This window comes from Cucurbita pepo, chromosome LG13 (assembly GCF_002806865.2).
Source record: "Cucurbita pepo subsp. pepo cultivar mu-cu-16 chromosome LG13, ASM280686v2, whole genome shotgun sequence".
In the NCBI taxonomy this organism is placed as follows: domain Eukaryota; kingdom Viridiplantae; phylum Streptophyta; class Magnoliopsida; order Cucurbitales; family Cucurbitaceae; genus Cucurbita; species Cucurbita pepo.
The window spans coordinates 7,357,887-7,385,886 of record NC_036650.1 but is presented as its reverse complement, the minus strand read 5'-3'; the positions used below and the strand labels follow the sequence as shown (position 1 = coordinate 7,385,886).

Genomic DNA, 28,000 nt, shown 5'->3' with positions numbered 1-28,000 from the left:
GATAGATGATCATCAATGGCGTCTGTGGTCAAGTTCGAGACGACGGCGGGTCTTTTATTTATTGATTGATTTATAAACTTCAATAAGAATCAAATTTTGACACTCTAATCTGTACCTATATTTATTTTTATTTGAAAAATCATGTAATTCAAAATTTGTTTATTTTATAATTTAACCTAAAATTTAGTTTTGCGTATTTTTGTGAAATGAATTGCGAGCGGGAGTCGTGCAGATGCTTGCAAATGGCGCGTAATTTTCAGAATGCGACAATGAGAAAGGGGTAGAAGATTCCCAATTACATCAATCTCCTCAACTTTTCACCGTTACATTGCATCATTATCTCGGCCATTTTTTCTTCTCCAATGCGCGGCTTTCATTTTCCTCTACTTTCAGTGAGATTTGCTCCGCCGACCTCTGTTTGTGGGGTTTTCTTTTTTTTCAGTATAAATAAGCAAACGTTTTCGATTACTGTGTTTGACCTGAAATTCTTTGAATTCAATTGCGTGTTGCTTTGCCACTTGATCGGTTTAGCTTTCTTGTTCATACCAGCAACGTTAGGGGTTTTCGACTTCTAAGATCGGCGTTTTGATGCGAAAGGTTTTGAAGGAAGGTATGATTTTCTTCTTTATCTTGTGTTTGATTTCCTCTCTGTTTTTGTTACTATTTAAGCCGAAATCAATGATTACGTTCTGGATTTTCCTTTTTTTCTCTTTTGCTTTTGTTATTCGGGTGGGTTTCGCTTATTATAGCGTTTCAATGATCTTGCTTTATTGTCGCTGGGAATTTGTGGGTTATGCATTGGAATTGTTATTCTAACCAGATACTATGACAGTGTGTTGATGCCGCCTTCATTTATGAATTACTTCATGTTCGTTTTCCCCCTTTTTATTTACTCCAATGATTGCTGTCCAGAAATAAGGTGTTAGAAATGATTTACTTTCTTCACGGGTTGATTACTTCAGACCTTGCTGGGTTGCATTTATGTATCTGAATGCTCAATTTCTTATCATTTATGGGATGCTTACTAGGTCTCACGGTTATGCTTATCCAAGGCGTGTGTGTTGCCCATGACCGCATGCCCATTGCATGTCGAAACTTTTGTCCTATATCGCTTTATTGCTTTCCTTTACTGATTTCATGATTTATTGTGTCCTATTCTATTTTCAAAGTATATAGCGTTTCGGCAGATTCACGTAGATGTCGGGTAGATCTTAAATGCCTTAGAATATACTATAGGGGGATGCGACCAGTCGTAAACTCCTCCCACCTAGATTTTGTATGACCGTTTGGTGAGATCACGTTTAAGCTTACCATACCTGAATCACCTCAAAATGTACTTATAACGGGATGCAACTAGTTGTCAAATTCCACATACCCGGAAAGTTATATGCTATTTAAGCCGTTGTGTTGCCTTTTGCTTATAGTCATATAACGTTGCTTTCAATCTTTCTTTCAACACCGCTTTCAAACTCCTTTTTGAAAATCTTTCTGCTCCCGTTTTCTAAAACCTTCTTCTCAAAGCGGGGCTAGAGGCTTGAGCATACATTGCCCTACCGTAAGCAACGCGATCCCAAATTGGCTTGACTCATAGTGCCGCACAATCGCAAAAAGTCCGCTACTAAGAAAAGTGCGATTGTGACACGAATGATCAATCTGCTGTTTTTTAGTTCTTCCTATCGGTTTTATGTTCTCTTTCAGAAGCCTTTTTTGTTGGCTATGGCGGAAAAACAGGAATTCTTTCCAATTATGGTCAAAGAGATGGCCATATGTAATTATGTAGCCTGGGTCTTGGAGGCTACTGGATTCTTCTTGTCCTAAAAGGGATAGGCAGTTCTTCAAGAAATAGACTCCTTGATACCCTTGTTCTCTTGACTGTACTGTATATATATATTCTCTTTCACACACTTGCACATACTTTTCTTTTGCTTTTGATTTTATATGAATCACTTCTGAAGCTCATTAGAATTACCTGTTACCGTATTCAGGAAGCAGATAAGTTGAGGAATCTAGAAATCACGAGAAGACAAAGTAAGCTTTTCATTGTTCATCTTTTGTAATTGATACCCTTTGCTTTGTGTTCTGAAAGGGTACAATTGGTTGTCTGCCTTAAAGTTTTGTCGGTAGAGCTTCTCCAAATGGAGCCTAGACAGTGTAGAGTTAGTGTTCTTGAAGCATTGATGGGCTTTGATGAGCAGCAATCTTACAACCATGCTCCAAGGCATTCTAGAGTCCTTTCTGATGGTTATTTACAAAGGGTTGCTTCGGTTCAAATCCCGAAGAAGAAGAAATCGTCCTCGAGATCTCATTCATTTAGGATGACAGCAGAAGAGCCAACAGAACGCGTTAATTCTCTCGAAGTAGAAAATAAGTTTAATTGCTGGGATGAGTTATGGGAACAGGAGAAGGCAGCATATATGCCACTTACAAGACATAACGTCATGAATGAAGAACTCTTTTCGATAAATAAGGCGATAAAGACTTCGAACGGCGTTCAAGATTTACCAGAGATTATAGATTCTATGGACATCTCAACAAGACCTACCAGAGAAAAGAGTTATGTATTCAACCAGACTGAAAATGGGCCGAGTGTGCCGAAGTCTTATAACGGCACGAGATTGAAGGACAGGAAACAAGGACGGTCGCACTCGGGAGGTAAACTATGCTTTTCTTCCTCTTCAGCAACTACTTTGAAAGGTTCACATTTAGTTAATGATAAATGCAAAGATCATCATGATTCTCGGAACGAAAAGCATATTGCTAAAGAAGAAAAGAACGGTTTCCTGAAGCATGTTTGTTCGAATAAGGAACATTTGCATTCTGGTAGTCCCTTGTGCTTGAGCTTGAATGATAAAAGACTAGATCAACTCAGTAAAATCTCCCACAGATTGAGATTTGGTTCTGCTTCGACCGAGACTGCAAGATCTAGAACCAGGTGTCGATACGAGGCCCTTCGAAATACATGGTTCTTAAAGCCTGAAGGTCTCGGTTCTTGGCTACGATGCAGTCCATCGAGTAGATGTTCCAATAAAAAGAATGCTTCAGAACCCTCCTTGAAATTAAGCTCTGAGGAGTTGAGGATTCTTCCTTGCCCTGATTCAACAAGTGATCATGTTGACAATGATGGCTGTATGAATGGTGATGATCAGAAGACCATAGTTGAGAAGAACAATCTTTGTGATTATCAAGAAGGTTTGGAGGAGGCTTATCAACCTAGCCCAGTTTCAGTCCTTGAACCACTTTTTCGAGAAGAAACGTTTTCCCGTTCGGAATCCTTGGGCGTTAACGGTAGAGGTGACCGAACTTATTACTATATTCTCACTTTCAAGTTCATGTCTTCTTAAAAACTCCCTCCATCTCCATCTAACATAACATATTCTGGTTGTAGATTTGATGAAGCAGCTTGAACTTCTGACGTCGGACTCCTCCGAGACTAACTCAGAAGGGTATGATTTGTTCGTATCAAGTGACGATGATGACGGTGGACAAGGATCTATATGCAGTTCTGATGAAATTGATAACATAACAAGCACGTTCAAATTCAAAGATAGTAGGGAATTTTCATACCTTGTCGATGTCTTAAGCGAGGCAGGCTTCAACCTGGAGAAGGGTTATGTTTCGTGGCACAGTGAGGAACGTCACGTGATTAGCCCCTCGGTGTTCGAGACATTAGAGAAGAAGTTTGGGGAACAAATTTCTTGGAGGAGGTCAGAAAGAGAGCTTCTTTTTGACAGAATAAATTCTGGGTTAGTAGAACTGTTTGAGTCATTTGTTGGTGTGCCAGAATGGGCAAAGCCTGTATCGAGAAGGTTTCGGTTTCGATCGCTGCTTAGCGACGAAACGATCGAGGAGGAAGTATGGATCGTGCTGGATAGGCAAGAAAGGGAAGTGAAGAAGGATTTAGTAGATGAAGAGTTTGGGAAGGAGATTGGATGGATGGATCTTGGAGGTGAGACTGATAGTATATGTAGAGAATTAGAGAGATTCTTGGTGAATGAGCTTGTTGCAGAGTTTGGTAGCATTTAAATACTTTGAATGCTATTATGATATAATATATAAACATTAGCATATAAAAACAGAGAGATTTGATTTTTTTTTTTTTTTTCCTTCACATATATTTGTGCATAGGGAACAGTTTTGATCCAGTTGAAGTGTTTGAAGAGGATGTATTCTTTTTATTCATGAGTGACAGATTTATATTATTATTTTTATCTCGTGTTACCGTGCTTTTGCTCAGTCAAGTTTCAACTTAGGCTTACGAAACCTAGATAGCTTTGTGTAATAGTCTAACCACCACTAGTAGATATTGTTTGTTTTGATCGATTATGCTTTACAGATTTTAAAATGTGTGCTAGGGAGATGGAAGTGTTTCGTTCCCCTCTCGACTCGATGTGGGATCTCACAATCTACCCCCTTAGGGGCCCAACATCCTCGTTGGCACGCCGCCTGATGTCTGGCTCTGATACCATTTGTCACAGTTCAAGTCTACCACTAACAGATATTGTCGGTTTTGGCTTGTTACGTATCACCGTCAATCTCACGGGTTTTAAAATGCTTCTGTTATACAAAAGTTTCTATACCGTTGTAAGAAATGTTTCATTCTCCCCTCCAACTGATGTGAGATCTCACACTTTGAAACTCTAAATTTCTCAACTTTAAAAGCTTCACAGTTTTTAAAATGTGTGTGCTAGGGAGATGTTTCCACACCCTTGTAAGAAGTGTTTCAATCCCCTCTACTCGATGTGGGAAATCTACCCCCCTTAGAGGCCCAACATCCTTTGTGTTTTAAAATGTGTGTGCTAGGAAGATGTTTCCACATCCTTATAAAAATGTTTCATTCCCCTCTTGACTCGATGTGGGATCTGACAATCTATCCCCTTATAGGCCCAACACCTCGTTGGCACGCCGCCTGATGTCTAGCTCTTATACCATTTGTCACAGTTCAAGTCCACCACTAATAGATATTGTTGGTTTTGGCTTATTACATATCACCGTAAAAAATGCTTCTGCGGTAGAAAAGTTTTCACATTTTTATAAGAAATGTTTCATTCTCCCTTCCAACTGATATGGGATCTCACACTTTGAAACTCTAAATTTCTCGACTAAGTTCAAGAGTATTTTTAAAATAGAGTAATATCCAAAAACTAAGAATTATGATATTTTTTTAGATTTTTTAAAAATGTTTAAGGTATTATTTAAAATAGCCTTTATACAAAGTAGAAGTTTAAAAATATTTCTATTAATTTATGGCGATATCAAATGAAAGCCCTGGATTTATTGGGCCGGAACAGTTGAGTGGGCTTAAATCCACCCTTATTTTCAGGCTCAAAAGGGCAAATTTGGCATTTCGTAAATGGTACTTAACTCCCTTCTCTTTGAAAACCCTAGTCTTCTCAATAGCAGCTCTTTCACCAGGTTCCCATCTTCTCTTCTAGGGTTTTGCCGAGGCGGCGTGGAGTAGAAGAGCACTCGAGAAGAAATGGGTAGGTTTTCTGTCAGATCTTCTCATAAACGAAATTAAACATACTCAATTCGCTTTTGGCTCTCTAATTCTTCGAGGATAATGATGAATTTTTTGTTATTCAATTTGGTGTTTTCGGTTTGTAGCGAGGATCAAGGTTCATGAGTTGAGGCAGAAATCGAAGGTGGATCTGTTGACGCAGCTTAAGGATCTTAAGGCGGAGCTTTCTCTCCTTCGAGTCGCCAAAGTCACCGGCGGTGCCCCGAACAAGTTATCCAAAATGTAATTCCTTTTTCTTTTAATTATTTTTATTTTTTCCCGTGATACGTCTCATTCTTTTGTTGACCTTGTTGTTCTGTATGGTTGATTTTGCAGCAAGGTAGTGAGATTGTCGATTGCTCAAGTCCTGACAGTGATTTCCCAGAAGCAGAAGGCGGCATTGAGGGAAGCTTACAAGAAGAAGAAGCTCCTGCCTCTGGATCTGCGCCCAAAGAAGACGAGGGCCATTCGTAGGAAGCTCACCAAGCACCAAGTAATTATTTCATCTTGATATTACTTTCAGTACAGCGTGATTTTGTGTGTTCGTCTCTTAACTGTTTTCTGGCCCTAGTATGGATTATATTCTTAAATGTTGACAATGTCTGTGCATGATACCGTTGAGATTTTCTACGTTGCCAAAAAAGAGTTTCAAACTACTTGTTGCCTATTGGTTTGGATGAGAAACAGTAAAGAATTGAATTGGGAAGGAAATGCCATTGAACTTGTACAAGAGTAGTGGATGGGTTTTTTGCTAGTTTCAAAACCTTGATATCTGAAGTTGAACGAAGTATTTTAGGTCCTGCTTGATAACAATTTCATTTCTAATCATGGTTTTGGAATTTCGTTTGTTTCCTCTCAATTTCATTTCGTTTGTAGAACATATACAGAGTGGATAACAAACTAAATAAAGGAACTTACCTCTTGTTTTATAAGCTTAATTGACTAAAACCAAAGTCAAATAAGCAAACGATCATCAAACGAAGCCTTGATTAATTAGAATTATGGTTTCTTAACCAAGTCTTCAAGTAATGCTGTAGAATTGGTTAGGTATGTGGATGATACCATCTGATTCCTTTTCTAATCACTTTCTTGATGCAATTGTAATACTATGAACCATTTCTTTCTCTTTTGAGTATGGTTTCAACAATTTTGTTGAATGATTCCATTGTATGATGCAGGCTTCTTTGAAAACAGAGAGAGAGAAGAAGAAGGAGATGTACTATCCATTGAGGAAATATGCTATTAAGGTGTAGTAATATTCGGTAGTCATTTTATTATGCAACGGCAGACCAATTTTGTTGACAAGTTTTGTCTCGTATTCTTGATAAGCTTATGTCTGATTCTCTTGGGGCTTTCCCCTCCTAAACCAAGCTGTTCTATTTTCATTGACAATTATATATTTGAGAGTTTAGCGTTTTTTCTTCATGTTTTTTGAACTTATTTTTAAGTTCATTCTACTTTAAGCTTCTCCAAATTTCCATGGCATTATTTCCACTCAACCCACCTAGGCCAAGTTGATCTTTTCTATTGTTTTCTCTGAGATAAAGATTTTTTAAATCATATTCTATTCTGATTTCTCGGATCGAGAGTTCCATGAGTCAGGATCCTAATGCACGTTGATACAAATGGTCTAATAAGAGCAAGAATTTTCAGTAACATTTCAGTGGGGTTTTGAACCGAGAAAAAATGTAGCCAAGTTGATCTTTTCTATTGTTTTCTTTGTGACCAAGATTTTTGAAATCATATTCTATTCTGATTTCTCGAATTGAGAGATCCATGAACCATGAATCCTAATGCATGTTGATACAAATGGTCTAATGTGGCAAGAATTTTCAGAATCATTTCAGTGCGGTTTTGAACGTTAAAGCTGTTGTATTATTGGCCACAATAACTTCCGAAAAGGTTGTTGAACATGAAAGCTGTCGTATTATTGGCCACAATAACTTCCGAAAAGGTTGGAAGTGATGGTTGGAGTTAAGTGTGAATGTATATCCAATAGCAAGGGGCAGTGAATGTATATCCAATAGTTTGAACTTATAGTATTTTTTTACAAAGTTTTCGAATTTTTAAATTTATGCTTAATAATATTTTGATAGGCATATGAATTTTTATACTATTCTATGTGATATAAGTCCCGATATTTGATAATTTTAAAATTTTTATCGAATTATATACACCATTTGAATTTATTTATTTTCTTTTTCTTTTTTTAGTCTAAAAGAAATTTAGCATCACTCCCTCAAATTAAGTATGCTTTTTTGGAAGTGCTCGACATTGAAAGAAGTCGATGCAATTTTAATTTGTTTAAAGAATATTTTTGAAATTTGAAAAGTATTTAAATTTCAACTTTAAATATTTTTTTATTAATTTTTTCAAATTTATTAAAAATAGTATTAATACTTTTAATTATTTAAAAATACCATAAATATACAGAGAAATTATAAATCATCTAAAAAGGAAAAGGGTTATTTTTAGTAGGTGTATAGTTAGACTTTGCTTTGATTTACCAAAAAAGTTGAGGATCACGTGCTTAATTACCTCATATGGTTAATAATAATAATAATAATAATAATAATAATAATAATAATAATAATAATAATAATAATAATAACAAAATCCCCTATATTTACATCTTAAAATTATGAATTATTTAATAAACAATTTGTTGAATGTCACTCTTACCTATGTCACGGCAAAGGACAAGTTCTCACATATAATATTTTATAACTCGCTCGTGATTAAGATTATGTTGAATGTTAATCTATTTATAAATATAGTTCAATTTTATATAAACGTATCCTTATACGTATACATAAGACTCCCAACCTTATTCATATATAGAATATTTAAGTATAGTCTCATAAACAAAATCAAACTTATTATTAAAATTAAATAAAATTTATAACATAAATCTTAAAAAAAAAAAAGGAACATTTGGAAACCCCATGAAAAGAGAAAAAAAAAAGACTGATAAAGAGAGNCTTTTATTGGAAGTCAACAATAAATAAATAAAAAGCCGTGGATAAAATGCGTTCGCATGTCGCATACCTTTCCGCCCCATTTGTTCTTTCCTTTAGATTTTATTCGGCGACTTTCAAACAACCAAAAACCAATTATCATTATAAAATATTTGAGCACCACAACTAAATACAAACCCCTTAATTTAATCATTCATATAATATTAATTAATATTTTTAAAATCACGATTTAGATAAATAATAATAATAATAGAAAGATTAATATATTATAATTTAAAAAATTTGAAAAAGTATATAAACGGGAATAAGTTTCAGATATAATAAATAAAATTATATTTTAAAGACTGATCTCCATATTAAATATTTTTTATTAATTCAATAATAATAATTTTTAGGAATAAAAAAAATGAAAAAGAATATGATGGCGATAATTCCACTAACCGGTAACCGGCAACCGGCAAGGTTTTTCGCGGCAAGCACTGCAACGAGTGGTACGACGAAGAACAGTAGAGTTGAAAGAAATTGACTATTTATTGTATTTTATGAAAAGAAAAAAGAAAAAAAAAAACTAAATTCTTCGGTTGATTTCCAAGCGCTTTCCTCTGGTCCCATTTTTTCCTCGTAAGAAAAAAGAACTGAATTCTTCGACTTCATTTCCAAGAGCTTTCCTCTTGTCTCATTTTTCCTCGTCCATTGTTTTTATCTGAATTTTTTTCTTACTTTATCAGAAGTAATTTCTCTCACTAATTTCGGAGTTGGAATCTGAGCTCTCAAATCCGCTATTAAAGATTTGGAGGAGGCCAATCTCTTGAGGTTCTTGTTGGCTCTCGTTTGAGATGGGCAGTTCTTCAACTCAAGGTGACTATACTATTTTGGAATTTGTTTTTGTGTGATTTAGTTTCTGTTTTGTATTTGAGATTGTTCTGGTGAGGATTTTTGTGAGGCGGGGAGTGATTTCGTTTGTTTTCTGGATTTTTGCAGTGGTAGTGGATGGCGATGAAGGTTTAGAGAAGGAGATTTTGAGTCTATCGTCGAATCGAAACCCTATGGCTGAGCTATCGCCGACTCCATCTCCGTCGTCGACTTCGACGGCTCCGGCTCTGGTTCTATCCAATTCAGGGAAGCGGATAGACCAAGCGGGGAAGAAGAAGTACGTGAAGCAAGTAACCGGACGGCACAACGACACCGAGCTTCATCTGGCGGCGCAGCGGGGAGATCTAGCCGCCGTGAAGCAGATTCTCGGTGATATTGATTCACAGATGGTGCGAAATCTCAGTGGCGCCGATTTGGATGCGGAGGTTGCTGAGGTCCGATCGTTAGTGGTGAACGAGGTCAATGAATTGGGCGAAACAGCTCTGTTCACTGCCGCAGAGAGAGGGCACATAGAAGTCGTTAAGGAGCTATTGAAGTATTCCAATAAAGAGACTCTTACGACGAAGAACAGGTCTGCTTTCGATCCGTTGCATATAGCTGCAAGTCAAGGACACCATGGTAAGGATCTCGATCTCAACTTCTGCTCTGTAATGAATGCCCTAGGCTTAGATTTCATCTTCTCCACTTGGAAAATTTGGGGAAATATTGATCATATGTTAATTTGAATTGTAGCAATTGTCCAAGTTCTTCTTGATCATGAACCTTCTCTAAGCAAAACAATTGGGCCGTCGAATGCGACTCCACTCATTACTGCTGCAGCAAGGGGCCACACAGCCGTAGTTGAGGAATTGCTTAACAAAGATCATAGCCTACTAGAGATTTGTAGGTCTAATGGTAAAAATGCATTGCATTTTGCTGTGCGCTCTGGTCATCCTGAGATTGTAAAACTATTACTCAGCAAAGATCCACAGTTAGCACGAAGAAATGACAAGAAGGGCCAAACTGCACTGCACATGGCTGTCAAAGGGCAGAGGCGTGATGTCGTGAAGTTGCTCCTTGATGCAGATCCTGCCATTGTAATGCTTCCTGATAAATTTGGCAACACCGCGCTGCACGTCGCCACAAGGAAGAAGCGCGTGGAGGTAGTTTCACTCGATCACCTTTGTCGATTTTAGTTTGTTCATATTCTTAGTTCTTGATATCTTATATGCCCTTTGAAACTCTCTTATACAAATCTTTTTAAGGGACAATCTGGAATAGTAGCACTGAAATGAACAGTTCTGATACGAGATGTTTGGAAATAAGATTGTTGGGGATGAAAGGTGGCTCGAGTATATAGTACTAATAGGTTTGGAATACTTGAGAAAGTAGATAACAAAACAAAAAAAACTCCGAAAAAATAGTGTTTTTGAGCTTAATTTTCAAAAACCAAACACCAAATAGTTATCATACGGGTCTTAGGACTGAGAATTTTGGGAATAGGATTGTTGGGAACGAGGTTCGTTTGTTTTGATTGTAAAGTTCTATGAGATCCCACATCAGTTAGAGAGGGGAACAAAGCATTCCTAAGGGTGTGGGAATCTCTTCCTAACAGACGCGGTTAGAGATGGGAACAAAGCATCCCTAAGGGTGTGGAAATCTCTTCCTAACAGACGCGTTTTAAAAACCGTGAGGCTGATGATGATATGTAATGAGTCAAAGCGGACAATATTGGTTAGTGGTGAGCTTGGACCATTACAAATGGTATCAGAGCTAGTCACCTGGCGGTGTACCAGTGAGGACGTTGGCCCCAAGGGGATGGATTGTGAGATCCCACATCCGTTGGAGATGGGAACAAAGCATTCATTATAAGAGTGTGGAAACCTCTTCCCAACAGACGCGTTTTAAAAACCGTGAGGCTGACGGCGTTACGTAACAAGCCAAAGCGGACAACATCTATTAGTGGTGGGCTTGAGCCGTTACAAGTTCTGACCGGTTGTTTGCATATCCAAATTCGAATGATAGTTTTATTGTATGGAATGAGATTCTTGCGTTACTATGCATTCTGTGCCATACTAAAGGACCCTCTTAATACTCATCCTTCTCTTAAACTTTGCAGATAGTGCAGGAGCTATTGCTCCTCCCAGACACCAACGTGAATGCTCTATCCAGAGATCACAAAACTGCTTTTGACATAGCTGAGGAGCTTCCTCTTTCAGAAGAATCATCAGAAATTAAGGACTGTCTGTCTCGTCACGGCGCTGTTCGAGCCAACGAACTAAACCAACCAAGAGACGAGTTGCGGAACACAGTGACTCAAATCAAGAAAGATGTTCATACCCAGCTTGAACAAACCCGAAAAACAAACAAAAATGTGCATAACATTTCTAAAGAGCTCAGAAAGCTGCACAGGGAAGGAATCAACAATGCAACCAATTCAGTAACTGTGGTGGCTGTGCTTTTTGCAACAGTTGCTTTTGCAGCCATCTTTACGGTGCCTGGTGGCGACACGGATCAAGGAACAGCTGTTGTCGTTCGCTCTAGTTCTTTCAAGATCTTCTTCATCTTCAACGCAATCGCATTGTTTACGTCGTTGGCAGTCGTGGTTGTGCAGATTACGTTGGTTAGAGGTGAAACAAAAGCAGAAAGACGAGTCGTGGTGATCATAAATAAACTCATGTGGCTGGCTTCTGTTTGTACTTCAGTCGCTTTCATGGCGTCGTCTTACATCGTGGTTGGCCGTAAAAATCGATGGGCTGCAGTTGTGATCACAGTGGTTGGAGGTGTGATTATGGCGGGCGTTCTTGGCACCATGACTTACTATGTTGTGAAATCTAAGAGAAGTCGATCCATCAGAAAGAAGGAAAAGAGTAATAGACGGAGTGGCTCAAACTCATGGCATCACTCTGACTTCTCAAATTCAGAAGTTGATCGAATCTACGCTCTCTAGAATTACAACTCTTTGTTTTTGCTCAACTCTTTGTATGTATGTATGTATACCTAAGCTCATTTCTCTTTCAATTAGAGTCATAATTTATTCGTACTAATTTACCTCTAAATCGATAGGTACGGATAGAGATGTTCACGTGAAAGGTACTAATTTACATTTAAATCGGTAGGTACAGGTAGAGATGTTCACGGGAAGGGACAAGACGGGAAAGCTCGTCCCTACCTCCTATTTCAATCTCCATCTCCATTTACTTTTCCAGTGATCAGAGCTAGAAAATTTTCTATTTTAATGTTTATTTATTTATTTATTAAAAACTATAAAGCTTCGTAATACATCACAATTAAATATTCAAAATTCTTGGACGGTTATACTAGACCTTTTCTCTAGGTTTGATGTCCACTTGTCTAGAGGAATGGTAGAACCGCTAAATTAATTAGTGGGCTGTTGTTTTTCCTATTTTTAGAGTTGGCTAATTTTATGCTTTTTAAAGTTGATAGGCTGTTTTTCTTATTTTTAGAGTTGGCTAATTTTATGTAGGCTATAAAAGACAACCAAGTTGATCTGTCTGTTAATGCAATTGATTTCAAAACTTTAGTTTGTGTTTACAACATTTCTTGTATCTTTTCTCAACCAACTAATTAACTCGATTTCAAGGTTACATGTACAGAATACTTTTCAAGGTTACATGTACAGAAAATACTGGATTTCAAGGTTACATGTACAGAAAATGCATGTACAGAAAATGCAGATCTCTAATACTAAGTTGTTTCGATGACTTTTGTTGAGAATTATTGGGAGTGAGTCCCACATTGGTTAATTTCAAGGTTAAGTTGTTCGATGACTTTTGTTGAGAATTATTGGGAGTGAGTCCCACATTGGTTAATTTCAAGGTTAAGTTGTTCCGATGATTTTTGTTGAGAATTATTGGGAGTGAATCCCACCTTGGTTAATTTAGTGGAAGATGATGAGAAATATTATCTCCATTGATATGAAGCCTCTTGGGGAAGCCCAAAGCAAAGCCATGAGAACATGCTCAAAATGGACAATATCATACTATTGTGGAGAGTCGTGATTCATAACATGGTATCAGAGTCATGTCTTAAACTTAGACGTGTCAATAGAATCCTCAAATATCGAACAAATTTTTTTCATGAATTTCGATGAAATTTACTATTGGGTCTTAAATATATTTTGGTAGGTAAATTAAAATATTAGTAAAAAATGGTGTAATTTAAAAAAAAAAAAATTATTGGATTGTTACGAAAATTAGAGACATGAAATTGATGGCTACAACTCAACTATCCAGTGATTATTGGACACCATCCTTTGTACCTAACCATGGGCGCCTCCCAGTACGAAAAATACGGGGCTGTGCTTTCTCCACGTGTTCTGCACGTGATCGCTTCACATCCTATAAATACACTTAAACCTCTCCGCTCTCCCTACTCCACTCCCCCGTTAGATCTCTCGTGGACGGACTTGACTAAGGGTTTCAATGGCGTCGGTGTCTGATCTCAACGGAATTCAAGTCGAGAACGTGAAATTTCCGGAGCAAATCAAGCCTCCGGCCTCTGCTAAGACTCTATTCCTCGGCGGTGCAGGTCAGATTCCACCGCCGTGCGCGATTGAATGTGTTTTTTTTTTTTTTTTTTCCTTATGTTTTCCTTTTCCTTTTCCTTGTAAGAATGTGCTTTTGGAAAAACTGTATAGGAGTTAGGGAGTTGGAGGTCGGAGGAAACTCCGTGAAATTTACTGCGATCGGCGTTTACTTGGAGAAGGATGCTTTGCCATTGCTTGCCGGTAAGTGGAAAGGGAAGAGTGCGGCGGAGTTGATGGATTCTGATGAGTTCTTCAGGGACATTGTCACTGGTGAGTAACTTCTTTTGTTTTTTAATTTCTTATAATCCGTACTTGAGAAGTTAGAGATGACTGTTAGATTTCCGCCGTTCAGGCTCCCGGACGTTACCGGTGTTCCGGTGACTTGATTTTTGACTTGCCAGATCGTTGATTGTGAAATAAAATTGTTAATGTGGACGAATAGAATGATAAATATTCACGCGAATTTCCGATTTGTAAGATCAAACGAACAATACGACAATTTGTCGGCCAAATTGATTGAATAGATTCAAGAAGAGTTCAATCGGTGCGGTCCTTTCTCTAATAAATAAATTTAGATTAAATTTCAAGTTAGCATTTGGTTGTTTTGGTTCTCTTTTATGTTGTGTAAACAAATTACATATTGTTGGCGTTGAACTTGGAAATTTCAGGTCCTTTCGAGAAATTCACAAATGTTACAATGATACTGCCACTTACGGGTCAGCAATACGCGGAGAAAGTTGCAGAGAACTGTGAAGCAGCTTGGAAATCCAGGGGAATGTATACTGAGGAAGGAGCCGAAGCCATTAAAAAGTTCATTGATGCCTTCAAGAACGAAACGTTCCCTGCTGGCTCTTCCATTCTTTTCACCCACTTGCCTCCAAACACTTTATCGGTTAGTTCCATTGTTTTAATGATAGGATCAACAAGTAGTAAGTAAGATCAACAACTTTGGATGAGATTATGTTAACAGAGTATTATGATAGGATCAACAAGTAGTAAGTAAGATTAAAAGAGTGATTGTTGGTGGGTGATGCAGATAAGCTTCTCAAAGGATGGGAGCATTCCTGAACAAAAAGAAGGGATGGCGACAATAGAGAGCAAGCTGCTATCTGAATCTGTATTGGCGTCCATTATTTGTAAGGATGGAGTTTCACCAGCGGCTAGGCATAGTTTGGCTACCAGATTCTCCCAATTGTCGAACAACGTTTAAACCAAGCAGCCTCCCACAATTTGAATAACCTCTTGGGACCAAACCCCAACGATATCAGAATGACAGACCCCTCCTCTTCCCTCTCCACAGTTTTTGTTGTTTTTTTCTTCTCTCTATCTCCAAAATATTATAAGAAATAAACAATAATTTAGCCTCTCTCTCTCTCTCTTCTTTTGTTGTTGTTATAATATATATTGTTTAACTTATATTCCTAATTTTTTTTTGAACTAAATTGAGTGAGATTAGGGGAAAGTAATATTTCTGATAAGAGGGTGAAAATCTCTTACCATTTTAAAATGCTGAGGCTTATACGTTACCATGATGTGTTTTAAAACTTTGAGGGAAGACTCAGAAGGAAAAGTCTGAAGAGAACTGTTAATGGTAAGTTTGGGTGGTTAGAAATGGTATTAGAGACATTAGATGATGTGTGGGTGGTTAGAAATGGTATTAAAGTCAGACATTAGATGATGTGCCAATTTGGGTGGTTAGAAATGGTATTAGAGCAAGACATTAGATGATAGGCCAGTTTGGTGGTTAGAAATGGTATTAGAGCCAGACATTAGATGATAGGCCAGTTTGGTTGGTTAGAAATGGTATTAGAGCCAGTTTGGGTGGTTAGAAATGGTATGTATTAGAGCCAGTTTGGGTGGTTAGAAATGGTATTAGAGCTAGGGTTAGAAATGGTATTAGAGCCAGTTTGGGTGGTTAGAAATGGTATGTATTAGAGCCAGTTTGGGTGGTTAGAAATGGTATTAGAGATAGACATTAGATGATGTGCCAGCAACGATAATGACAATAATGTGAGATCCGGCGATGCATTTTTTATAAGGGCATGGAAATGTCGAAAATATTAGAATTTAAATTTTGTGTGCTTTTGTTTTGTTGGTGTTATGGAAGTTGAGCCAATCCTGTTGACCAATATCCTTGAAGACTGTTTTTAGTATGCTTTCTAAAATGTTAATTGAAATCCAAACCAAATCAGCATTGATGATAGAGTTATTGACCAACTCCATTTCAGCAACTCCCATTCCCTTCACCCCAATATATATTACCCTAAACCCCATCAACATTACCATAAAACACACCAACATCTATTCCCTCTTCCTTAAACCTCCTCTCATGGACTCCCACAACCTTCTCCCTTTCTTAACCAAACCTTTACCCTGCCTTCTGCTGCTCTGCTTCATGTGTTTCTCTGCCAACTCGGCCAGACTCCTCGACGAGCAGCCACAAGTCCCGGGAAGTACTCCGGCTGCATCGAGTGTCGTCCCGACGCCGGTTGGCAATCCGGGGGGTGGAACTACTGCACCTTCAACAACTCTACCTAGTTCGGGCGCAACGTCGGTTGGTAACCTGGGGCAAGGAGCTACTACACCTTCAACAACTCTACCTAGTTCGGCCGGGACGTCGGTTGGAAACGTGGGGCAAGGAACTACTACACCTTCAGCAACTCTACCTAGTTCGGGTGGGACGTCGGCCGGTAACCTGGGGCTAGGAGGTACTACACCTTCAGCAACTCTACCTAGTTCAGGGGGGATTCAAGATGATCACCATACCTTTACCTTCTTCATGCATGACATCCTTGGTGGTTCGAATCCCTCGGCTCGGGCGGTTACCGGGGCGGTTAACAATCCCGCCCTCAACGGCCAGCTTCCGTTTGCTAAACCCAATGGAGCCGTTTTATCAGTTGGTAATGGTGTTCCTCAAAGCAATGGAAACACTGGTCTAATTAACAACAACAACCTCCCCTTTCTGATTGGACTCGGCGGAGCTACATCGCCGTTGTTGCAGAACAATAACGGTGGCGGGAACAACTTCAATGGCGCGTCGAGCTTTCCATCTGTTAATGCAGGGCAGCTCCCGTCCGGTGTATCGGTACAACAGCTCATGTTCGGCACAATGACGGTGATCGACGACGAGCTCACAGAAGGACACGAGCTTGGTTCTGGCTTGATTGGAAAAGCTCAAGGATTCTATGTCGTGAGCTCGGAAGACGGAAACAGTCAAACAATGGCATTCACAACTATGTTTGCGAGTGGCCATTACGTCGACAGCCTAAGCTTCTTCGGCGTCCATCGGACCGCCGTGTCGGAGTCTCACTTGGCCATCATGGGAGGCACCGGAAAATATGTAAATGCAAAAGGGTATGCCAACGTGAAGACTCTTCCAGGCACCAACCAGCATGAAACTGATGGGGTTGAAACTTTGCTGCAATTCACTGTTTACATCAGTTACTAAAAATGCTGTTGTTTTATCATCTCTTCTATCCTTCACTGCCAATCTGTTTGAATTCTCTGTCTGTTTTTGAATTTCTGGTTTGCAATGAAATCTTATATATACCATGATACTATTTGTAATGGCTCAAGTCCACCGTTAGTAGATATTGTCCTCTTTAAGCTTCCTCTTACATAGTTCCTCTCAAAATTTTAAAATGTGTTTGCTAGGAAAAAGTTTCTACACTCTTCTAATAAATGTTTCGTTCCCTTCTCGACGTGGGATCTCACAATCCATTCGGCTTGGTTGCTCAATGTCCTCACTTGCACACAGCTTGATGCCTGATTCTAGTACTATTTATAACAGCTCAAGTTCATCGCTAAGATTCCTAGGAGTAGAGAGGGAATTAAGTATTATTTATAAGAGTGTGAAAACTTCTCGTTTGTGTGGTGACACAGAGGGAATTAAGTATTCTTTATAAGAGTGTGAAAACTTCTCCTTGGTGTGGTGACACGTTTTAAAACAGTGAAGCTGATTACTTACCACTTAATGCCTAACTCTGATACCATTTATAATAGCTCAAGTCCATCGCTAAAATTCCTAGCTGTTGGAGTGTTGGAGAGGGAACTCAGTATTCTTTATAAGGGGTGTGAAAACCTCTTCCTGGTAGATACGTTTTAAAACAGTGAAGCTGATCACTTACCACTTGATGCGTGACTCTGATATCATTTATAACCGTCCAAGTCCACCACTAAGATCCCTAGTGGTTGGAGAGGGAATTCAGTATTCTCGTTTTAAGACAGTAAAGCTTATTACTATATGTAATGGACTAAAATTGACAATATCTGATAGCAGTGAATTTGAACCGAATAATACACTTTAATCTTCCGTTGGTCATGATGAAAATTATAAATGAAAAATAAGAATATATTGAGATTTAACAACAGTTATTTCAGTGCTTCACAGCCTTAAAATGGGACGAAATTTTAAAAAAAATTAAGGAAATAAGTGAAAGAAGCACATAAAAGCATTTCGAAGAATTAAAACTCATTTGAATATTCCTTCCAACTAAACAAATAATAGAAATCCGATTGTAAATTTTGTTCATCTTCTCTTGTTCTTGCTTCCAATGAGGAGCGAGAAGTAGAACAGAATCCTGAACAAGAATCCCCACGCCACAGTCACCAGCAAGCAATTCCACTTACTCAAATCCATCACTCCCTGCTGTTGAAGAATGTCAGAACCCGTCGTCAAGCAAGTGGATCTCGTTATCTTCATCCCTAAAGTGTTGCTCAGATTCTCCAGAAGCTTCAATTTCATGGCGGTCGGCACGAGTCCCAGCGGCGTGTTGTCGAAAATCTGCACGCCTCTCACGAAGCATTTCGCAGGATTGTTGAATTCGTTCTGTAAAACGGCTTCATACGGATACTTGACCAGAGAAAGGTAATGGAACCAGAGCCAGTAACCTGGAATTCGTTCGCGTGTGATGAAGAATCCACTGAAGAGAAGGAAGTAAGCTAAAATTGCTACAACAATGGTGTAGCCGAGCATTACATGAGGAACTACTCCCGAAAGGAAAGTGACGAATGAACTTCCGGCCCAGAACGCAGCAAAAATGATCAGAAAGTAGAACAAGAAACCTGAAATTCCGCCGTCCAGTCCGACGGCCCAAAACGTCGTTGCTGCGAAAGCTAAGGAAAGGAAGATTAGCGCCGGCAAGGCTACCAGAGAGTGAGAGAGGACGTAGGAGGATCTCCGATATGCGTTATAGGCTGTTTCTCTCATGAAAATGTAACGTTCTTGCAGAAACACCGGAAGAGCATCGGCGCAGGTGTAGAAGGTTGTAGACATGGCGAAAGCGAAGAACCCTAACCGTTCTTGAACTCCTTTTGGTGAGTTATCGAGTTGCCAAAACATGGTAGCGAGGATGAAACCGGTGACCAGAACGGCGCCGAGTCGGATTCCGAAAAGCTCCGGCATACGGCGGGAGTTTAGTATAGATCGTTTAGATAAAACCGCCATTTCTATCCAAAATGGATTTGCGAAGGTCGGAACCATGGAGTTAGGGCTCGCGTCGTTGTTGGTTGCGCCGGAGACTAACTTGCCTCGTGAAATGCTCGCACTGATTGCTTCTTTTAACGATATACTCTGGTGATCCGACTCTGATTTTGAAATGTTCTGCATACTCTGCCATGATTTGTGGAATTCAACCAAGTTCTTGGTTCCTTCCGGAGAGCCTTCGAGTTCTCGAATCCGATCGAGCGCGAATTCAGTCCTGTTCTCATTTTCTGGAATCGGATGGCCAAACTCTGCAAAATACTGAGGAAGATTGGCAGGGGAGCCACTGTAAACGGTTTGTCCACGAGAGAGAAACAACAATCGATCTAGCAATCCGAGAATCCGATAACTCGGCTGGTGTACGGACATAACGACAATGCTCCCGCTCTGAGCAATCCTCTGTAGAACTTTCACCACCATGAATGCACTAGTTGAATCGAGTCCAGATGTAGGCTCGTCGAGGAAAAGGATGATCGGATCGTGGATTATGTCGATTCCGATCGAGACTCGCCGCCGCTCTCCCCCGGAGACGCCGCGGTGTCCTTCGTCTCCGATGATGGTTTTCGCTGCGTTCCGCAGCCCTAACTGGTCAATCAACGCCTGAACCCGCAGTTTCTTCTTCGATTTCGAAAGCGTTTGAGGTAATCGAAACTCAGCCGAAAACATTAGAGTTTCTTCCACTGTGAGCATCGGGAAGAGCAAATCATCCTGCATCACATAGGCAGAGATCACCTTCAACAATCTGGATTCCAACACCTCGCTATTTAAAGTCACCGTTCCTTTCAAGCTTCCTTTCGCAATCCTATTAGCCAGTGCATCAATCAACGTCGATTTCCCGGAGCCACTCGCTCCGAGAACGGCCATAATCTCACCCTCTCGAGCCTCGCCAGAGATGTTGTTTAACAGAGTCTTCGTTTTCGTAAATAAGCTGCCGTCGACGACTGTCTTGTCTGTCGGAGAACCACCAAGTGTGTTCCCTCGTTGAAAAACCGACGAAAAACTAATTTTCCGGCGAACTTTGACACTGTATGTGAGGTTGTCGAAGGAGAGCACGAAAGGCAAGGACCTCGGCTCCAAGCTCTTGCCGTTCATGTCCAGCACCTGATGCACCTGTTAAACAATATAATTAAAAATTAATTAATTAAAGTAATTTTACCCTAATCTATCCCTTAATGGAACCTCTTATCCAACTAATAATTGATTAAATAATGTAACCAAGCTAGCAAATATTGTCTTTTTTGGGGTTTCTCAGGTATCTCTTTACGGATTCGAGTTGTATTTTAAAACGGGTTTACTAAAGAGATGTTTTCACACCCTTACAAAGAATGTTTTGTTCTTCTTTCCAACCGATGTGAGATTTCACAATCCACCCCCTTCGGTATTTTGTTCTTCTTTCTAACCGACGTGCGATTTCACAATCCACCCCCTTTAGGGCCCAACGTCCTTGCTAGCACTCGTTCATTTCTTCAATCGATGTGGGACCCTAATCCACCACCCTTCGGGGCCTAGCGTCTTTGCTGTCCACCCTCTTCAGGGCTCAACCTCCTCGTTGGCACATCGCCTCGAATCTGGCTTTGATACCATTTGTAATGGCCCAAAGCCCAACTAGCAGATATTGTGTCCTTAGGCTTTCCCTCAAGGTTTTTAAAACGCGTCGACTAGGTAGAGGTTTCTACACTCTTATAAGGAATGTTTGGTATTCTCCCCAATCGATGTGAGATCTCACAAAACCTCACTCATGTTCTAGCATTGACTCGACCCCAGAGTCTTCTAACGAAAGAAAGTGCCAAGAAAGTAAAATTACAAGCTAACCGACATGCTTGAGCTTTTGAATTTAGTATAGTTATTCAACACATACCGGAGTCTCGTTCCCATCTCCAGCTGCCTCCCTCCGTACGTCTCCAACTCGCTTCAGAAGCTCACCAAGTGAAGGAGACAAACTAGCAAAAGAGCGTGGGCGATCATGAAGCTCCGTATAGTTGAAAAACGCAACCGTATCTCTAGCAGGTGACATATTCTCTACCATGATCACCCCTACGAAAAAGCGTTACAAGATCGTTCTTCTTATAACCTCTCGAAATTCCGCTTCAATATACTTATATACCTAAAATTTGGAAAGTGGATTTCCAAATATATGGCTTTCTCTACAACCATATAAGTACAACAAAAGCTGATATAAAAAGAAGAGATGTGAGGGTTGGAGAGCGTGGTTACACAGTTAGGTCAGAGTTGGAACTTTTTCCATTCATAACAGACAAATGGTGTTGTGACACGTGTAATATGTTCACACTTTATTCCTGTAAATTTAGGTTGGGCGTTGATCTACTTTGTTAAGTGAAATAATTTAAAGGATTTCAGCTCTGCCCGCGCTGACCGCTGTTTGGATGCTAACGCAAAAAAATTAAAAAGGGAAGAAAATTTGAGAACCCATAAAAAGGAGATTTCTTGGAAGTTTGAGCGCGGCAGGTAAGTTTAGCAAACTTCTTAAATTAAATATTTATCCCTTTTATTGCTGAAACTTGTAATTTATTAAAAAATAACAATTCTTTTTTTTCTTTTTTTTATAAAAACAGCTACATTTATTTATAATTAAATTAAAACTCATTCCGATGCGACTAAGCTCCACGTGGGCACAAAAAGGAAAGTGTTTATTAGCCATAGTCTATTACTTGTACAAGAGGGTGACTCGAGATTAGAAAGAGATTGAGCAACAAATTTTTTACCTCGTCATGATGATTAGCAGCTGAGGTCCATCGAATAAGTTGTGTACCCTAGAGAAAAAGAGCTGGTCTAGAAAAGTGCAAACTACCCACTGTTTTGAGAGGAGGGTTGACGGTACGTTAAGCCGGTAGACCTGAAGGCCGATTATGGCTTGAAACCCGGACTTTCCATAGGGGTCTATCCTTGCTGAAAGGGGAGGACTATTCAGAACGGAAAATTTTCTTCATTTATGTAAGATTGTGGTGATACCAGAAGCAAACCCAAATGGAAGATAACTTAGCATTACGAAAGGGAGCGAAAATCTGGATATTTATTTATTTATTTATAAATAAATAAAAGCTTATATTAAGTCAAATTTAACCTATAATAATAATAATAATAATTACAAATATATATATATATATATAAAAGTGGTTGAAAATATTGTTGGGCTACCGGGGGATGGGGCAGCCCTCTAAAATTGAAGAATTCCAAAGTCAAAATCAATGGAAACGTCAACGTTATCTTTCTGTTACATCGCCCACATGCTTCCCAAATACTGTCCGTTACGTTTCTTTAACCCTTTTCAGTTTTTTTTTTTTTTTTTTTTTTTTTTTTTTTTTTTTTTTTTTNCTAAAAAAATACATTTTTTTAAGAATTATTGTTTTTTTTATCATGAAAAATTGCAAAATTGTATAAATTTATCCATTTTTTAATTTAATTTAATTTATTATCATTTTCGACCACTCGAGACCGCTTTAAATTAATTTAATTTTTTTTAAATATTTTATTATCTAAAAATTTATAACACGTTTTAAATGATTAAATTTAGAGAAAATTTGAATTTCTTTAAATTTTTGTAAAAATTTATTCCACTTTCTTCTAACGGGGCGAATGTGGAGTCCCATCTAAATTGGGTTGAATCTATTTGGGCCTAAGTGGGCCTTGGCCCATTAGACCACCAATAATTTCCAGTCCTACCCTTTATATTCTCCAATAATGTGCTTCCTCTTCGTCATCTGCTCGTTGATTTTGGTTTCATAGTTGTAAACGCTTATGTGATCAGTTTCATTCTTGTGTACTCTCATCGATCTGAAAAGCTCGTAGGAATCTGATTTCTGGTATGAATTTTGCATCTCTGCCTTAAGAACACAAATTTTCCACGAATCGAACGAAGAAGATACGTTGATTTGTTAGGTTTCTGTTTTTTTTCTTTATAAATCGAAGCAGAGGTAGGGTTTTGAGTTGTTGAGCTGCGAAAAGTTGTTGGAGTTTTCTGAAAATTAAATTGGATGTGATTTCGATGTTTAGCTGGTCGAACGCGAATATATCTGACTAAGACGAACAGATTGATTGAAGATCGAAAAATATATTAAGCTTCTGAGATCTCGGAAGCTTGGTTGTACCCGAAGTGAAGAGATTTTTTCATTATTTCTTGTTGTTTCTGTAATTAGAATGTCGTACTCGTTTCTTCTTTTGTGGTTATAATTTTTCTCAGTATCTATTCATTTGGCAGGTTGGGTTTAAGCGTACTGTCATGTCAACTAGTGATTATAATGCAATTGTTCCTATCAAGAAGAGGAGGTTTCCTTCAATGCAATCTCCTCCGCCCAAAGAAATATCTTCTCTTCCATTAGTAGATGATAACATAGCAAAAGTAGACGAGCCTTGCGTATCAGATGGTCCAACAGTTTCCAATTCTAGTACAATCACAACTTCTGAATTTTCAGAGAAGAAGATTTCATTTTCTGAGGACGGTAAACGGAAATCTGATTTATGCAATATGAATATGGTCCAAAGCATTATTGGACCTTCCAGAGTCGAGTTTCAGGAAAATGATGTGTGTTCTACTGGCTGCGTGGAAAATAAAGAAACATGTATGGTGAATGAAAATCATGCGCTTGTTCTGCATGAGAAACCAGAGTTCAAGTTACCACATTCTGATGCTAACTCTAACCCTGGACTTTGTGCCGAAAAGGAAAGTGATGAGATTGACAGAAAACAACTTGATAGATTAGAGTTTTCAACTTCTGTAGCGAAAAAAGAAGCCGAATTATCAATTGGTTCGAAGGAACATCTTGTTCCAGACTCAGTTCTTGAAGGGAGTGACTTGAAATCTCTGAAGCAGATTAATTTAGAACCAGGGTTATTGAACTTAAGTTTAAGCAAGGAAGGAAGTCTCGATCAGCCTCTCACTGTAAATGTTGGGTCTAGTTATGATGGTTCTATTCAGGAGTCAAATAGGGAAAATTGGGATCTAAATACCTCGATGGAGTTTTGGGAAGGCTGTTCAAGTGGCGATCCTCCCGAGCATGTTCCAGCAGTTCAGACAAACACGGTTGTCACTATGCACAGATTCTCAACAGAAATGGTTAATACTGATACTCTGTCAGGAAAGCTAACTCCTTTAGATGACAGTGATCATCTTCATCTAAGTCTTAGTTCATCAGATCATAGGCATGTAATAAGTCAGGAACAAAGTTCATTTGTCAAGTTAGGCTTTAGGAAAACAAGTCCTTCTTTAAGCTCAACAGGAAGAGGTTTGCAGTTTGATGATCTTAACGGTGCACTAAAAGTCGTAAAGCCAGAGCCATTTGTTGAGGCTTCCAAACTCGAGTCTAAAAGTGATGAAGTTAATGTGCTGGGATTATCAGACAGTGCTATTGTGAAGCGCGAATTTCTTCAAATTCCCAATGCTTCAGATATTTATATACCAATGAACACAGTTAAGGCCAAGTCTGTTAACTCTGAATCAAATTACGAAAGCAAACAGGTAGCACTCGAAACATTAGGTGGTAGATTAGATTTGGTAGCTAAGCAAGTTCTTCCAGAGGTAGATAGTTCTTGTCCTGCACCGATGCCTTTTGTGGCAGAGATGACTGAAGCAGCTGGAAACTCTTGTTCAACTGATTTGATCACAGATGGAGGCATGTCAAACCATTCAGAATTGCAAACTCCTACTGAAGAACATCTTAATTTGAAAGTGCACGAAGGAGCATATCGTTGTGGTGGTGAACTCGTCGATTCAGAAATGACTGATATAAGTAAGGATCCAGGTTCCAAAGATTTCAATAGTCCTATTATAAAGCCTATAGCAATGCCTAGAAATCCTTCTCGTACAAATGATTCAATTATAGAGGCAAACATGTCAAGCCCTTCCGAATTACATATTCCAACTACAGGACCTCTTAATACGAAAGTGCACCAAGCGGGATATGGCTGTGACGGTGGACTTGTGAATTCGGTAATGACAGATGTAAGTAAGGATACATGTTCCAAAGATTCCAGTAGTTCTGTTATAAAACCAGTCATTGTTGAAGATGAAAATCAGAATAACCCGCTCTGGCGTCCTTCGACACACACGAATGAGCAGTGCTCTAGTTTGCAGGGAGGTGAGGAAAGTTCTGTAAATGATGAGGAAAAGATCAGTCTATCAGCCGATTTATTAGAAGAAGATCCATATAGTTCTGAATATGAATCAGATGGTAAGTTGGATGTAAATGAGGCCATGGATGCAGTTGATAACGATATAGAAGAAGATTATGAAGACGGAGAGGTTCGGGAACCGACATTGACGACTCAAGTAGAAAGCAGTATATGCGAGACGAAAAAAGTAAAAAATTTTGATCATGGTGATTCTAGCAATGGACTGCCTGGTTCTGATTGCTGTTCCTCCTTGGTTTCTGTTAAGCAGGAAAATAAATTAGAAATCCTCGATGTTAAACGAGAAGACAATCTTCATTCTGTAACTTCGAATCAATCGTCCGAGCAAGAACGATCGAAAGAGTTGCCTGTCGAAGAGCATACCACTAGAGTGTGTTTGAACAAGGCCAACAAGGCTAAAACATCTGCCTTAGAGGACCAGGAAACTTCCCCTGAGAAAGCCAGTAATGGAATCGAAGAATCGATTACGACAGTTTCTCAGAGCGACGCAGAGAAGGTTAAAACAGTAGATATCGTGCGAAACGACAATCCAGCTTTGCCAAATGTCGAGCCTTTAAATGATGATGATGTGACTGACGATATTACTCGTGGCAGTAAGCATAGCCGCATTGTTAGTCCCTGCAAACCTTCATCGTCTTCACTTCCTAGTAAAACGAAATCGAGTTTGGCGAGGTCGGTTTTAACACAAACTGATAGAGAACGAATACCCGACATGGGGCATGAAGGGGAAAAATTACATCCACAAGGAAGGTGATTATCTATTTCTTAGCTGTGCATTAATTTGATTACATTCTGCATTGCTTTGCTGATTTCTTTCTATTTTCTAGAGATGAACCATATAGGGACGTTTTCCAGAGATTTTATGTGAATAGACATCAGAATCTATCACCCCAAACCAATTTTAGCCGTAGAAGAGGTAGATTCACTATCCGGATTAACTCTGTCCAAGGTGAATGGGATTTTAATCCAACAATCTCTCCAGGAAATTACAATGATCAAGTACCACCACCCTATGATGCCCGTAGACGTAAATACATGCCTGCTGTTTCTGATGATGATATTGATCAAAACCATTATAAAATGAAACCCGATGGTCCATTTCGTAGCGCTGGTGATCATCGAGGTAGACAGATATTAGACGACGAAGGCCCCCTTTTTTGTCATATGGCCTCTAGGAGGAAGTCGCCTGGTCGAAGAGATGGGCCTCCTCCAGTGCGAGGTGTTAAAATGGTACACAGAATGCCTAGAAACATCAGTCCAAGTAGATGTAATCGTGAACGTGGATCGGAACTGGTTGGACCGCGACACGGTGAGAAGTTCATGAGGACATTTGAAGACGAAACTATGGATCCATTATACGCCCACCCTCAACCTTCGTTTGAAGTAGATCGGCCTCCTTTTATCCGAGACCGAAGGAACTTTCCTATTCAAAGAAAAAGTTTTCAAAGAGTTGATTCTAAATCTCCAGGAAGGTCCAGAGGACGCTCTCCTTCCCAATGGTTTCCATCCAAAAGAAAGTCTGAGAGGTTCTTTGGACATCCAGAAATGGCACGGCGAAGTCCTCCACCCGGTTATAGGATGAGATCGCCCGATCAACCTCCTCAAATCCATGGAGATATGCCAGATCGAAGACATGGTTTCCCGTTTCCGTCACTGCCACCTAATGATTTGAGGGATATGGGTTCTGCTCGTGACCATGGCCATATGAGACCAGGTCTACGAAGTCGAAACCGAACCGACAGAATGTCTTTTAGAAACAGGAGGTTTGAAGATATGGATCCTCGAGATAATAGGATAGAGAGTAACGAATACTTCGATGGACCTGTACATCCTGGTCAAATGAATGAACTGATTGATGATGGCAACGACGACGATCGAAGAAGGTTTTCGGACAGACACGAACATCTTCACCAATTCCGGCCACAATGTAATGATTCAGACGGTGAAAACTATCACAACGATGCAGACGAAAGAGCGAGGCCTTACAGATACTGCACGGAGGATGAAGAAGAGTTCCATGAAAGAGGTAAGATGAGGGAGAGGGAATTTGATAGACGTGTAAAGAACCAACCAGAAAATTTAGGTAGACGAACAGTGATTGAAGAACATGAAGTAGAAGAATACAGACATGGTCATGGTCGGCAGATGTGGAATGAACATCATCACCATCATCATCATCATAGCTTTGAAGACATTTCCCGAATGAAAAGAAAAAGAATTTGAAATTTCCTTTTCAATTCAGCTCAGAAGCCAGGTGAGATTCAGAAGAAGCTGCATTGTTCTTGTGCTTAGGAGGTGTTTGGATCCCTTTTATATAGAAAAATGGCCTGCTGCTCATTGGATGGATGGACTTATCCCATCCATATCTTATTAAATATTAAAACAATTCATTCACTTAAAAATATAATTCAATTCAATTTCCTAATTAGTCTCTAGGTGATTCTGATACGTTCAAGAAGAGAATTTAACCGCAAACTTCAAAATCCATACCTCCTTCC

General features: G+C 39.2%; 7 protein-coding genes across 11 annotated transcripts; 6 read left to right on the top strand and 1 right to left on the bottom strand.

The window, feature by feature from the left end:
* Positions 1-2: 2 nt before the first annotated feature.
* On the top strand, positions 3-4,208 carry LOC111808799. Its single transcript, XM_023694983.1, has 5 exons — positions 3-392; positions 550-610; positions 1,986-2,028; positions 2,113-3,291; positions 3,386-4,208. The coding sequence occupies exons 4-5, from the start codon at positions 2,136-2,138 to the stop codon at positions 4,021-4,023; spliced, it is 1,794 nt and encodes a 597-aa protein (XP_023550751.1). The 5' UTR covers positions 3-392; positions 550-610; positions 1,986-2,028; positions 2,113-2,135; the 3' UTR covers positions 4,024-4,208.
* Positions 4,209-5,369: 1,161 nt separating this feature from the next.
* On the top strand, positions 5,370-6,922 carry LOC111808122 (60S ribosomal protein L35-like). Its single transcript, XM_023693935.1, has 4 exons — positions 5,370-5,480; positions 5,605-5,740; positions 5,834-5,990; positions 6,676-6,922. The coding sequence occupies exons 1-4, from the start codon at positions 5,477-5,479 to the stop codon at positions 6,748-6,750; spliced, it is 372 nt and encodes a 123-aa protein (XP_023549703.1). The 5' UTR covers positions 5,370-5,476; the 3' UTR covers positions 6,751-6,922.
* A 2,131-nt stretch (positions 6,923-9,053) lies between these two features.
* Positions 9,054-12,374, top strand: LOC111809153 (ankyrin repeat-containing protein ITN1-like). 3 transcript variants are annotated; one of them, XM_023695520.1, is made up of 5 exons: positions 9,054-9,096; positions 9,231-9,333; positions 9,457-9,966; positions 10,081-10,490; positions 11,447-12,374. In XM_023695520.1, exons 2-5 carry the CDS (start codon positions 9,312-9,314, stop codon positions 12,275-12,277), a joined length of 1,773 nt encoding a protein of 590 aa, XP_023551288.1. In that variant the 5' UTR covers positions 9,054-9,096; positions 9,231-9,311; the 3' UTR covers positions 12,278-12,374. The 3 variants fall into 3 exon arrangements, with proteins under 3 accessions (XP_023551288.1, XP_023551287.1, XP_023551286.1); XM_023695519.1 differs by having other exon boundaries at positions 9,064-9,096; positions 9,204-9,333; XM_023695518.1 differs by lacking the exon at positions 9,054-9,096 and having other exon boundaries at positions 9,104-9,333.
* A 1,346-nt stretch (positions 12,375-13,720) lies between these two features.
* LOC111808121 (chalcone--flavonone isomerase) lies at positions 13,721-15,243 on the top strand. Of its 2 annotated transcripts, XM_023693934.1 has the most exons (5): positions 13,721-13,878; positions 13,988-14,146; positions 14,545-14,768; positions 14,913-15,099; positions 15,137-15,243. In XM_023693934.1, the coding sequence occupies exons 1-4, from the start codon at positions 13,773-13,775 to the stop codon at positions 15,084-15,086; spliced, it is 663 nt and encodes a 220-aa protein (XP_023549702.1). In that variant the 5' UTR covers positions 13,721-13,772; the 3' UTR covers positions 15,087-15,099; positions 15,137-15,243. The 2 variants fall into 2 exon arrangements, with proteins under 2 accessions (XP_023549702.1, XP_023549701.1); XM_023693933.1 differs by having other exon boundaries at positions 14,913-15,243.
* A 942-nt stretch (positions 15,244-16,185) lies between these two features.
* On the top strand, positions 16,186-17,417 carry LOC111809155 (dirigent protein 25-like). Its single transcript, XM_023695528.1, has one exon. The coding sequence runs from the start codon at positions 16,206-16,208 to the stop codon at positions 17,322-17,324; it is 1,119 nt and encodes a 372-aa protein (XP_023551296.1). The 5' UTR covers positions 16,186-16,205; the 3' UTR covers positions 17,325-17,417.
* Positions 17,418-18,330: 913 nt separating this feature from the next.
* Positions 18,331-21,484, bottom strand: LOC111808176 (ABC transporter G family member 6-like). Its single transcript, XM_023694005.1, has 2 exons — positions 21,217-21,484; positions 18,331-20,468 (listed from the first exon to the last, which is right to left on the bottom strand). The coding sequence occupies exons 1-2, from the start codon at positions 21,382-21,384 to the stop codon at positions 18,405-18,407; spliced, it is 2,232 nt and encodes a 743-aa protein (XP_023549773.1). The 5' UTR covers positions 21,385-21,484; the 3' UTR covers positions 18,331-18,404.
* Positions 21,485-23,079: 1,595 nt separating this feature from the next.
* LOC111808389 lies at positions 23,080-27,927 on the top strand. Of its 2 annotated transcripts, XM_023694324.1 has the most exons (4): positions 23,080-23,179; positions 23,575-26,252; positions 26,330-26,418; positions 26,485-27,927. In XM_023694324.1, the coding sequence occupies exons 2-4, from the start codon at positions 23,596-23,598 to the stop codon at positions 27,723-27,725; spliced, it is 3,987 nt and encodes a 1,328-aa protein (XP_023550092.1). In that variant the 5' UTR covers positions 23,080-23,179; positions 23,575-23,595; the 3' UTR covers positions 27,726-27,927. The 2 variants fall into 2 exon arrangements, with proteins under 2 accessions (XP_023550092.1, XP_023550091.1); XM_023694323.1 differs by having other exon boundaries at positions 26,330-27,927.
* The last annotated feature ends 73 nt before the right edge of the window (positions 27,928-28,000 follow it).

Coding starts and splice junctions, on each gene's coding strand:
- LOC111808389 (XM_023694323.1), top strand. CDS start 23,596: ATGTCAACTAGTGATTATAATGCAATTGTTCCTATCAAGAAGAGGAGG. Junction 26,253..26,329: donor AAATTACATCCACAAGGAAG/GTGATTATCTAT, acceptor TCTATTTTCTAG/AGATGAACCATATAGGGACG.
- LOC111808176 (XM_023694005.1), bottom strand. CDS start 21,384: ATGGTAGAGAATATGTCACCTGCTAGAGATACGGTTGCGTTTTTCAAC. Junction 20,469..21,216: donor GAGATGGGAACGAGACTCCG/GTATGTGTTGAA, acceptor ATTGTTTAACAG/GTGCATCAGGTGCTGGACAT.
- LOC111808799 (XM_023694983.1), top strand. CDS start 2,136: ATGGAGCCTAGACAGTGTAGAGTTAGTGTTCTTGAAGCATTGATGGGC. Junction 3,292..3,385: donor CTTGGGCGTTAACGGTAGAG/GTGACCGAACTT, acceptor TTCTGGTTGTAG/ATTTGATGAAGCAGCTTGAA.
- LOC111809155 (XM_023695528.1), top strand. CDS start 16,206: ATGGACTCCCACAACCTTCTCCCTTTCTTAACCAAACCTTTACCCTGC.
- LOC111808121 (XM_023693934.1), top strand. CDS start 13,773: ATGGCGTCGGTGTCTGATCTCAACGGAATTCAAGTCGAGAACGTGAAA. Junction 13,879..13,987: donor TCTATTCCTCGGCGGTGCAG/GTCAGATTCCAC, acceptor AAAACTGTATAG/GAGTTAGGGAGTTGGAGGTC. Junction 14,769..14,912: donor TGCCTCCAAACACTTTATCG/GTTAGTTCCATT, acceptor TGGGTGATGCAG/ATAAGCTTCTCAAAGGATGG.
- LOC111808122 (XM_023693935.1), top strand. Junction 5,741..5,833: donor CCGAACAAGTTATCCAAAAT/GTAATTCCTTTT, acceptor TTGATTTTGCAG/CAAGGTAGTGAGATTGTCGA. Junction 5,991..6,675: donor GGAAGCTCACCAAGCACCAA/GTAATTATTTCA, acceptor TGTATGATGCAG/GCTTCTTTGAAAACAGAGAG.
- LOC111809153 (XM_023695520.1), top strand. CDS start 9,312: ATGGGCAGTTCTTCAACTCAAG. Junction 9,334..9,456: donor GGGCAGTTCTTCAACTCAAG/GTGACTATACTA, acceptor GGATTTTTGCAG/TGGTAGTGGATGGCGATGAA. Junction 10,491..11,446: donor CAAGGAAGAAGCGCGTGGAG/GTAGTTTCACTC, acceptor TAAACTTTGCAG/ATAGTGCAGGAGCTATTGCT.